A 12232-nucleotide genomic window follows, 5' to 3' on the forward strand; every position below is an offset into this window, starting at 1 on the left:
CTTCTTACTCTTGCTGTTTATTTTTCACTGTCTAGTCTTGATGCAAGTCTTGTGTGAAATAGGGACCAGGTTCTACAGGGTTCTGAACACATTCTTCACACTACTTGCCACCCTCCACTCATATGAGAATTGGTTGATGCTGGTCTCTAACGCTGGCCCAAGAAGGTAAATATGGAAAGTGCCAAATACTCCACATGCCTGTAGGCTAGGAAGCCAAACCCCCAAAGTCATACCTTTCCAATCAACCACTGCCAGCCATATGGCACCTGAGCTGATGAAGGTGTATGCATGGGTAGGAGAACCCAAGGAGGTCCTAATGGACCAGGGGACCTAATAAGACATCCCAGTTAATGAAAGAACTGTGCCCCCCTATAAAGATCAAATTTTGAAGACGTCCATCTACCACCCCAAAATGGATGGACTGGTGGAAGGCTTCAACGAAACCTGAAGGAGTTACTGCTGAAATTCATAGCCAAAGACCCACGACATTGGAACCAGTTGCTTCTGCCCCTCCAATTCGCCATCCATGAGATACTGCAAGCCTCAACAGAGTTTTCCCTGCTTGAACACCTGAATGGATATCAACCCTTGGGGGTGCTGGACCTCCTCCAAGAGACCTGGGAAGAGTTCTTGCATTGTCTAGAACATGAGTCGCCTGTGGGAAGACTTGGAGAGACTAAGGGCATTCACCCAGGAGAACTTACTGAGAGCCGAGCAAGAACACACCTACAACAAAGGGGCCCGGTTGAAAGAGTTTGCAGCTGGGGATAGGGTCCTGCTATTCCTCCCAATGTCAGAGTGAAAGCTGATGGCACAGTAGTGGGAAAGGTTGGGGGCATTAACTACAAAATACACCAGCCCAGGAGATGTAAGGAAACACAAATCTATCACATCAAACTGCTTAAAGCCTGGTGGGAGCAAGAGGCGCTCTTAATAGTGCCAGACCCACCAGAACCGGAGCTAGATCTCCAGGGATCCTGACTCTGGACTTGTACCATTGGGAGAACTCCTGCCAGAGCAAGAACACCAGCTACAACAGCTGATAGAAGCCTTCTGTGTGGTCATATCAGCACGACCGGAATATACATGCCTGGCACAGCACCATATAGACACTGAGCCAGGGAAGAAAGTTTGTGAAAACCCTCAACTCCTGCTGTAAAAGCTGTGGGAAATGGTCTGGCAGGCGCTACAGATGATGATGGAGATAGGGGTAGTCGAGGAATCCCAGAGTGAATGGTGAAGCTCCATCATATTGGTGCCAAAGGCCAACAGATTGACCCGCTTTTGCATTGACTTTTGGAAGATAAATGCTATTTCCAAATTCGATGCCTATCTGATTCCCCAGGTCAACAAGCTGCTTGACAGACTGGGGACTGCCCAGTGCATTTCAACCCTGTATCTCAGAAAGTGTCACTGGCAGATCCCCTTGACTGCTGAGTCCAGGGAAAATACAGCCTTCTCTACCTTAGTTCAAATCATGCCTTTGACCATGACCACCTTTCAGCGTCTAATGGACTGGGTGCTCCGCCCACACATGTTGTACACCTTGGCATACATTGACAACATTGTCATCTACAGCCAGAGCTGAGAAGATGACCTGAGCAGGGCCGGCGCTTCCACTAGGCAACCCTAGGCGGTCGCCTAGGGTGGCAGGATCTGCGGGGTGGCATTTTGCCGCCCTCATCAGAAATTTGGCAGCGGGGGGTCCTTCCGCTCCAGGTCTTCGGCAGAAATTCGGCGGTGGGTCCTTCACTCGCTCTGGGACCCACCATCATAGTGCCCCGAAGACGTGGAGTGGAAGGACCCCTGCCGCCGAAGACCCCAGGCTCCCTGAATTCTCAGAGGAGGAGCACTGCCTCCTAGGGCAGCAAAAACCCTGGCGCCGCTCCTGCACCTGAGGTATGTATCAGCTACATTACAAGCCCTTCAGGAGGCAGGACTAACAGCCAAACCAACCAAATGCCAGCTGGCCCGGCAAGAGGTGACCTACTTGGGTTACCGAGTAGAATGGGGGCAGTTGAGACTGCTCATTGACAAAGTGCAGGCCCTGGCACAATGTAGCATTCCTATGACAAAATGCCAGGTACACTGCTTCCTTGGCTTCAGGGGGTACTACCAGTACTTCATACCCAACTTCACTACCATTGTGGTGCCCTTGACAGACCTGGTAAAGAATTCTAGCCCAAGGAAGATCCTGTGGTCAGTGTCTCCAAGAGGGCCTTCTAGGAGCTAAAAGAGTGGATGAGCCAAGAACCCGTGCTTGCCCATCCCAACTTCAACAAGAAGTTTACACTCCAAACAGACGCCTACAAGGTAGGCCTGGGTGAGATGCTATCCCTAGACATCAATGGAGAAGAAGTTGTTTCTGCAAGAAACTGCCTACTTGCACCCAGAGAATTAGGCTCTAGCAATGAAATGGGCAGTGGATGCTTTAAAGTATTACTTTTGGGGGAATGTCTTTCAGCGAGTGACTGGCCATGTGCTGCTACAGAGGCTGAACACCTTGAAAGAACACCAACCCCAGAATTATGCAGTGGTACGTCTCCCTGCAGCTGTATAGCTCCGAAATCCTTCACTTGCTAGGGAAGGATCACAAAAATGCAGATTTTTTTCCTTGAGAGACGGGGGTTGCAAGAACCACAGAACCGCTTCCCAGCCCTGATTCTGAAGAGGGAGGGTGTGTGATGGGGTGTATAAATTCCTCACTGGACAGAAGGGGATTAAGAAGCAACTCTGGGTTCAGGAGGCCCTGCCCCTCCGCCTGTGCCAAGCATGCTTGGGATGGAGGCAGGGTTTAAAAGGCAGCCAGACAGCTCAGTTGGCGCTGGCAGGCCAAGGAGAAGGATGAGCTCTGGAGGCTCCAGGGGAGACATGGCTGGATCCTGCAATAAGCCTGGGAATGGGGGGAGCCACAGCCTGCAAGATACTAGGACCATGGCAAGGAGCCCAGAAGGCAGCAGTCCCCGGGGATGGCCGGCTGGGATGCGAAGGAAGGGAGAAAGTGACTCAGGGAAGTTGACTTGAGGCTGACCCAAGGCACTGCAGGGTGAGCGAAGCCGAACCAGCCTCCCAGAGCCCTGAGTCAGAACCCGGTGGAGTGGCAGGGTTGAGGTTCTCCTACTCCATGGAAGAATTGTGCCCACTAGCCGGGGTTGCTGCCAGAGACTAACCATTAGGTGTAGCCGTCACCGTGGGCCCTAACCGCTAGATGGGAGATGCTGCCTCCCGCCCAGAAGGGGTAATACTGAAAAAACAATGAGTGATGCTTTCCAGAAACAACTGTCCCAATCCATCATGAGTTTTTTGTGGACTTTTAGGTTTGTGGATTAGCCCAGTGTGTATTAGGAAGGTTCTGTTTCAGGTGACAAGTCAGAAAGCAGCCAGAGCCAACTGGTTTAATTTGTTTAACAGTGGGCGTTTCCTTTACCTGTCGGACAAAATTGGACTCACCTCCCAGTAGGTGGAGCTACAAAACCTTATAACTCAAAGGCACGATTTCTTATTCAAGAAGAGTTTGGACTGGATCAGGAGTCACAGAGGTTAGTACTGATCTTTAGAAATGTACAGGGAATTGACCAAACTGTTTAAGAGTAACTTCAGTGAATGGGTCTAATGGGTTAAATATTGATAGAATTGTTGTGCTGACTTTCTGTATGATAAGGTTGATGTGCATTAAAGTAGTTCAGGTGTTGTAGCACAGGGAGAAAAGGGGAATCCAGACATCAGAAGTGTTAAGAGGAGAAAGTTAAAAAATAATGATTTCAGGAAGGCTCAAGACACGGCATTTCTGAGGGCAAAGTGAACACTGGGCATTTGTTGCTAACACCATTTAAGCTCCATTGTTGCCATGGCATTAGCTACTATGGGAGAGCTAGCATAAACTAGGTGCTGCCAGCATTTTTTCCACTAAATCAGGTAGACCTGCTCTGAGCAGAGTGAGATGACACAGTGCTAAAAATGCTGGTGATTGCCTATAGATCTATCTACACTAGTGCTCACACTGTTCCTCCTGCTGGTGGATCCTGAACTGGTGTTAGCCATGATAGAAACATAGGGCTAGAAGGAACCTCAAGAGGTCATCTAGTCCAGCCTTCACACTGCCAGGAGGCAGAATTAAGAATTCCTAGGCCATCCCTGACAGGTGTTTGTCTAACGTGTTCTTAAAAACCTCCAAGGCCAGGGATTCCTCACCTCCCTCAGTAACCTGTTCCAGTGCTTAATTATCCTTTGATATTAGGAAAAACTTTCTACATGTAATCTAAATCTCCTTTGCTGCAAATTAAATTGATTACTTCTTCAGCGCTGGGACATTTTTCTGAAAAGAGAGGCTAGCATGGATACAGTTTGGGAGCACAAGCTGAGGGAGGGGAAGGAGCGAGGGAGAGAGGCAGCAATAACAGGAATATAAACTTGGAATGAAGAAAGTATTTTCACTGGACTCTCCTGGCTGCTGCACAAGCTGGCTGACAGAGCAGAGGAGGTAAGGAGATAATCTAAAATGATCAAATAAAAAAGAACTGAACTTTTCCATAACAAATACCATAACACCTTCCTGAGGACAGAGGAGGCAGTTGGGGCTGGTGAAAAAGATCTTTTCATTGAATGTAGAAGGTAGGACAATATCATTTTGCTTTAGACTTTCTTTTCTGCAACTACAACAAAATAGCTACTTGAGAAAATGTATCTAAGGAGGGTCTCTTCTAAGTCTTTACTGTCTGAGTTCCTTTATTTATAAAACAGGGAAAAGTCTAGCTTGGTGAATAGCTGAAGGTTTGCCAAAGCATACAGAACACACCACAGCTTTCTGGTTAGAATAAAGCATTTTGTGGGGGAGTTTTTCTGTAAATGGACTCTGAATCTTAATTTATTCTGGTCATTCTCTGACGTGTGGCAACACGCTAAAACACACTATGTTTATATAACATGCTGCAAGTATCAGACCTCTTGAGGTGAAGGCAAAATTATTAGAGAAAATGCTGAAGGAACAGTGTTATATTTATAGTATTTTAATTTCCTCCTCACTACTACACTTAATGAAAACACAGGGTCAGTTGGTACAAATCATTATCGTTCCCTTAACTTCAATGGCTGAGGATCGGTCCCACAATTCTGATTTTTGTTACATTTAAGAGTTTTACACTTCATAATTATTGATAGAAATGTGTTACCAATAGAAATGATGAAAAATATCATAATAGCTTAATGAGCACTAGAAATGACTAATTAATTCTACTACTATGCACTAGCATGCTGTTACATGCATGTTCTATTTTTAAATGGCACATACTGGGAGATAATGTGGTCCAGTGGTTGGACCCTGGATTAGGAATTTAGATACATTTATGGAGGATAGGTCCCTGCTTCCACCTGCTAATCCAAGATGGTCAGGGATGCAACCCCATGCTCTGGCCTCTGATTGCCAGAAGCTGGGACTGGGCAACAGAGGATGGATCATTCCCTGATTGCCTGTTCTATTCATTCCCTCTGAAGCACCTGGCATTGACCACTGTTGGAAGATAGGATATGGGGTTAGATGGGCCATTGGTCAGATCCATTATGACCATTCTTATCTGCCTACGTCATTGATTTGCTGGGTGGTCTTGGGAAAGGCCCATACATACCTCAGTTCCCCTCTATGTAAAAGGGTCATAATGATATTTGGTCTCATCTGTACAGTATTTTGAGTTTCTCAGTTATAAAGCACTCTACTAATTAGGACTGAAATATTTTGGGCTTTACAATTGTCACAGTGAGTTACATTTTAGTCATTTTAATGCAAGGGTTCTCAAACTTTTCAGTGTGCGCCATATTTTACCGGGGTGTATTGCACACACACATACACACCTTTCCCATTTGTAATTGGATAACATTCCAGATGCAAGGATAACAATTGCGTGCATGAAAAAGTAATACTAGTAATACTAGTATTTCCTGTGTATTTAGCATTGTTATCACATGTATTAGCAAATGCAAACAAGAAGAGTCAGGATCCTGTAACCACAGACTGCAGTTTGAGAGCAGCCATTTGAATGAATTACAGATAACTATCAGCATAGGTGGCAAATTCATTAAAAAGTGAGGCTTTCACTTACCCTGGATAACACATCATCTGTTTTTTTAAATGAAGGCCAGATTATCAAAGGCTCTGAGCAGCAAAGCAACTCCCACTAAATTACTGATTAATGACAGTAACTTGTAACCTCAGGAGGTCATCTAGTCCAACCCCCTGCTCTTAGCAGGACCAATTCCCAACTAAATCATCCCAACCAGGCCTTTGTCAAGCCGGGCCTTAAAAACCTCCAAGGAAGGAGATTCCACCACCTCCCTAGGTAACACATTCCAGTGCTTCACCACCCTCCTAGTGAAATAGTTGAGATTAGGAGCTAAAAGAAGATTGAAGGTCAAGCAAGTTCCACAATGGCACTTTCAGAGAAGCTTCTCCAATCATCAGGCCTTTAACGTTTATATTTATACTCTTTGGAATCACCTTTATTTCCCCTCAACCTATAGTAAATCCTTTCTGCTGGTGGATATTATAGTTTGCAAAAAGAACATATAGGTGCGCTCCCAGAGTCCAGCATTGCAACAGCTTCTAATGCCATTGCACAACTTATTCGATTTGCTCTTTAGTCCAGTCTCCTGATATTTCATGTTTCATTGCTTAATCTGAACTTCAGAGTTTTAGTCTCGTCCTTTTGTTGACTTTGAAACAACAGGGTTGACATTCAGTTAATTGCACAAGTGTTTTGTATGATTAGGATCTTTTGGCAGAACTCTTCACAGCTGTTAGGGCATGAATAAAACTGAATCCAGTGCTCTTTGTGGAGCCCTTATCCACTTCTGATTTGGGACTGGACAAAATCTTACAAGACTTGCTATGTTCCTGATATTGGCCCCAAATAGCAAAAATCTCACAAAAAGCAGTTGATCTCATGGCATTTCAGTCCATTTAAATGAGTTTCTCTCCATGAGACAACAGGAGCAGCAATAGGGCAGGGAGCCAGCTAGCTTCCCTTTGGGGTGGGTGGAGGGGACAGCCAACACAGGGAAAGAGAGAAGGGAACACAAGAAAGAAGAAGAAAAGGTTCCCTAACCTGAGATGTTTTAGGCCTTTATTTCAGCATCTATGGTAATGCAACTCCTTCCCCACAATATTACCAGGCACTTTTCTAAGCCTGTGGTTCTAGCATTAGCTACAAATCCCTCCATCAGTGTGTGCCTTTCTGAGCCTTTTGCTCCAGCATTGAGAGAGAATCATAGAATCATAGAATATCAGAGTTGGAAGGGACCTCAGGAGGTCATCTAGTCCAACCCCCTGCTCAAAGCAGGACCAATTCCCAACTAAATCATCCCAACCAGGCCTTTGTCAAGCCGGGCCTTAAAAACCTCCAAGGAAGGAGATTCCACCACCTCCCTAGGTAACACATTCCAGTGCTTCACCACCCTCCTAGTGAAATAGTGTTTCCTAATATCCAACCTAGACCTCCCCCACTGCAACTTGAGACCATTACTCCTTGTTCTGTCATCTGCCACCACTGAGAACAGCCGAGCTCCATCCTCTTTGGAACCTTCAGGTAGTTGAAAGCAGCTATCAGATCCCCCCTCATTCTTCTCTTCTGGAGACTAAGCAATCCCAGTTCCCTCAGCCCCTCCTCATAAGTCATGTGCTCTAGACCCCTCATCATTTTTGTTGCCCTCCGCTGGGCTCTTTCCAATATTTCCACATCCTTCTAGTAGTGTGGGGCCCAAAACTGGACACAGTACTCCAGATGAGGCCTCACCAATGTCCAATAAAGGGGAATGATCACGTTCCTCGATCTGCTGGCAATGCCCCTATTTATACAGCCCAAAATGCCGTTAGTCTTCTTGGCAACAAGAGCACACTGTTGACTCATATCCAGCTTCTTGTCCACTGTGACCCCTAGGTCCTTTTCTGCAGAACTGCTACCTAGCCATTCGGTCCCTAGTCTGTAGCAGTGCAGAAGAATTCCAGCATTCTGAGAAAAGCTACTGTTCCTGTCTTGTCCTTGGTGTTTTGTTTTGTTTTGTTTGTTTTATAGCCAGCATCCAGCATTATTATTATTTTTTATTTGTATAATTGTAGCAAGTAGGAGCTCTAGTGTCAAGTGCTTGAGAAATTCAGCTATATTAAATACAATGAGCAGGGAGACTTGAGAATGAAGTGTTGACTTCCTGAGTCACAGACACTGATCTCTCTCATGTTGATTCTTTGAAATCTTTTCCTTTATTTAATTTAACAGGAAGCCAGACACTTGGAAGCATGGCTGGGAAACCCAAACTGTACTATTTCAATGGAAGAGGCCGAATGGAAACAATACGGTGGCTGTTGGCAGCAGCTGGAATCGAGGTTCGTTTCTGTTTTATAAAGAAACTAAGTTGGCAATGCATAATTTGGTGGAAATGACTGTTCCATATTGCAAATGTGACCAACTGGAAGTCATTAGTTCAGAACTCACTGCACATAGAATCATAGGAGTGGAAGGGACCTCAAGAGGTCATCTAGTCCAGTCTCCTGCACTCAGGGCAGGACTAAGTATTATCTAGGCCATCCCTGACAAGTGTTTGTTTAACCTGCTCTTAAAAATCTCCAATGATGGAGATTCCACAACCTCCCTAGGCAATTTATTCTAGTGCTGAAACAACCTTACAGTTAGGAAGTTTTTCCGAATGTGCAACCTAAACCTCCCTTGCTGCAATTTAAGCCCATTGCTTCTTGTCCTATCCTCAGAGGTTAAGAAGAACAATTTTTCTCCCTCCTCCTTGTAACAACCTTTTATGTACTTGAAAACTGTTATTCTGTCCCCTCTCAGTCTTCTGTTTTCCAGACTAAACAAACCCACTTTTTTCAATCTTCCCTCATAGGTCATATTTTCTAGACCTTTAATCATTTTTGTTGCGCTTCTCTGGACTTTCTCCAATTTGTCCACATCTTTCCTGAAATGCAGTGCCCAGAACTGTACGTATACAAGTGACTATACAGCCAACATGTAAACTTATAACTAGGTGTGTGATCACTTCTCTCTTTAGTGTCTTTCCCTGGTGACAATGGGCATACTTACAGTTAACGGAGCTGCTCCATTAGGTCAAATAGTAGGGCCCAGGTTCTATACTGACTGACGACCATTGTAGTCAGTGTTCTATATGTTCCCCCCTCTGTTCCCAGGGCACAGAGAATATGGTCTTTCACAGCTTCACCTGTGAGCCTGGCTCTTTACCTCAAGCCATAAAGATGCGTGTTTCCAACTTTGAAAGTCCGCATTTCAGTGCCTGATATTAGCTAAGATGGAGACGATATGCCTATCATTGTGGGGCTGGGGCCTCTATGCCCTACACAATACTAATATTAGTGAGTATCTTGTGAAACTAATTGCTTTCAACATTAACTCTGGAAGCCATGCCAGAGGGGTATATGGCTGCTCTGACCTGCCTGTTGGCAGTCAGCCAGGAAGCCTCTGGGGATTCTTGCCGCTGCACAACCCTTTCTCTTCCCTTGCCACCCATGTGTTATAGCAAAAAAATCATAGAATAGTCCAACAGCTACTGTGTGTGCTTTCCCTCCAGTTCCCCCATGCTTAGCTCTGCTTTCAGCTCACCTCAGGGAACTAGACACCCCAGTCGTTGCCAGTCATGAGTGCAAGAACATTGTGGCTGCCTCTTGCACAGAAGAAAGTTTGTTTTGCTCTCTGGTCACCTTACACACCTTGGCAGAGCTAGCCACAATCTAACAAAGGCTCCTACACAAAAGGCATTTTAATTAAGCATAATGGGGTAAAGGGAGAACGTGACAGAGGCAGGATTTTATCTAAATACAGAATATTTTAAAGTCTTCAACTGCTTTTTATGTGAAAAATTCTAAAAGCAAATAATCGTTAATCATTATTTTCTCAAGTGATTCCTAACCTAACCCATGCAGTAACAATGAGACCCTTTTTACTTCTTTTACCCATTTGTTTTCCAGTTTGAAGAACAATTCTTTGAAACAAGGGAAGACCTTTTAAAGTTACTGCAGGGTGAGCTTTTTAATTAGTTTTTTATTAGAACTGTTTGTGGATCCTAATGTGGAATTCTTGAAAATGTAATTGTCTTTTTAAAAGAAAATCTGGACTGGTTCATGAACATGATGAATCATAATTGCACATTGCAGTAAGACCATTTTGTTTCACTCAAATATTGGAGGCCAACCTCCACTCTGTTATACCAGTTTTATAACTGTAACATATGTTACTCTATAGCTTGCTTGGTATAGTGTTTTGAGATGGTCAGATTAGAGATGTTGTATAAAAAGTTATTATTTTGGAAAGTTCATATGGAGCATGATAAAAGTTTTCTTAGGGGCCAAATCCTTCAGTGTTCCCCTATTGACCTCAGTGGGAACTTTACCTGAGTAAACTACGCAATGCACGGTTTGTCCCTTTCTTGAATCACCATTAAAGGTTTTATTTTGGAGACTTTATTGGATTTGCAGCAATTCTAAGAAGTTTATTGTTATAATTCAAGCTATTAGTATGTTTACCCTTTCCCACAAGAAATAGCATTCACATTTTACTGGAAACTTCTTTCACTTCGCAGTATAAGATAAAAGACCCTCAAAGTAAAAAGAAAATAGCAAGTTAGAGGTTTTCTCGACTCCACTGCAATGATAATAGTTTGGGGAAAAAGACTATAATTTATTTGAGTCATACTTCTCACCTTTCTTTTAAAAGATGGATCCCTGCTGTTTCAACAAGTGCCCATGGTGGAAATTGATGGAATGAAGATGGTGCAGACCAGAGCCATTCTCAACTACATAGCAGGGAAACACAACCTCTATGGGAAGGACATGAAGGAGAGAGCACTGTACTGTAACAGCACTACCTTTTTCTGATAGCAATAAAAATAATTATTCTATGTGCAGTACAAGGGGGAAAAAATCCTGATTATTGCTAAATTATATGATGAGCCAGCACATTTCTGTTTACCTCCAACCAAGGTCAACAATACTAAGGTCTGGACCAATGTTAAATAACTAGATTAGATTAGAGATATGCAAAAAAAAGTACATGTGAGTTCATCTTGATTATCTCATCAGAGGTTATTGCAGTTTTCAAAACTCAGCCAGGCAGATAACAAATGTACTGTAGCTGCAGAGGTCAGTATTTCTCCTAATATCACTCTCCATTTCCAGGAAGACTGCTGGTTTACACAACCCCATTACTTGTCTCCCACAGGTGCAAGCAACAAACAGTTCTTGCAAGCTAAGAGCCAAGGGAATCCCTGCCCTTTGTCCCCATGAACTGCATATTTAGGGGAAGGATGCTTGTGCAGACAGAGAACTCTCCTTATGTGTCCCCAAATTCCTCAGATTAATTAGCAAGTGCAAATAAATTGTATTATTGTATGATAGATACAAATATCACTTATAGCTAAAGTGATGTCCCAACTTAATTCTTAATGGGAAACATTGTGTGTCACTAATATTAGGTCTTGCCCTCTGACTGATTTCACTTAGGTGCCTAAATAGAGATTTGGGTGATTTAGATAGCTATGCTTAACTTTTAGAAGCTAAGTATGAAAATATTTGCCCATCTTTAGTACAGATGATTCCAACCATCTCTGAAAAAGGAGGTGATGTCATATATCTATTGGGGGGATTTGTTGTTGTTGTTGTTGTTTGTTTTGTTTTTTAAACAGCAAATACAAATTAGTCAGTGGTAAATCTTCTGGTATTTAGCCTCCTGACCCTGGAGTTATTTCACTGCAGGAATCTACATGAATACTAGTTGTTCAAACCAATGTGAACACACTTTGCCTTTCAGGATTGATATGTATGTGGAAGCAACAATGGATCTGAATGAACTCATGATGCATTATCCTATCCAGCCACCGGAGGCAAAGGCAAAGCATCTTGCCAAAATCGTTGAGAAGGCCACAACGAGGTACTTCCCTGTATATGAAAAGGTATGTAGCAGTAAGGCAACAATTTACAACCTGGAGTATTGGTCACTTGATAATATATCCTGGATCCAGGGCCGGCTCTAGGCACCAGCAAAACAAGCTGGTGCTTGGGGTGGCGCATTTTTAGGGGCGGCATGGCCGGCGCCAGAATGCCGCCCCTAAAAATGTGCCCCGGCCGCCCTAGCTCACCTCCGCTGCTGCTGCCACGGCGCGCGAAACAGCTGATTTGCGCACCGCTACTCGCCCTCCTTCCCAGGCTCTCAAACCTGGGAGGGAG

At 44.2% G+C, this 12232-nt stretch overlaps 1 protein-coding gene across 2 annotated transcripts in view; it reads left to right on the forward strand.

Annotated features, from left to right (window-relative positions):
- The first annotated feature begins 3402 nt into the window (after window positions 1–3402).
- The window catches only part of LOC117875237 (glutathione S-transferase-like), a 14348-nt gene continuing 5518 nt past the window's right edge, over window positions 3403–12232 (forward strand). The window contains exons 1-5 of one of the 2 annotated variants that reach the window (XM_034766347.1): window positions 3403–3539; window positions 8262–8368; window positions 9980–10031; window positions 10725–10857; window positions 11817–11958. In XM_034766347.1, coding sequence (XP_034622238.1) covers window positions 8282–8368; window positions 9980–10031; window positions 10725–10857; window positions 11817–11958 — 414 coding nt within the window. In that variant the 5' untranslated portion in view covers window positions 3403–3539; window positions 8262–8281. Of the gene's footprint in view, window positions 3540–4362; window positions 4481–8261; window positions 8369–9979; window positions 10032–10724; window positions 10858–11816; window positions 11959–12232 lie in introns of those variants that run through there. The other variant, XM_034766349.1, reaches the window with a different exon arrangement.

This window comes from Trachemys scripta, chromosome 3, assembly GCF_013100865.1.
Source record: "Trachemys scripta elegans isolate TJP31775 chromosome 3, CAS_Tse_1.0, whole genome shotgun sequence".
In the NCBI taxonomy this organism is placed as follows: Eukaryota; Metazoa; Chordata; order Testudines; family Emydidae; genus Trachemys; species Trachemys scripta.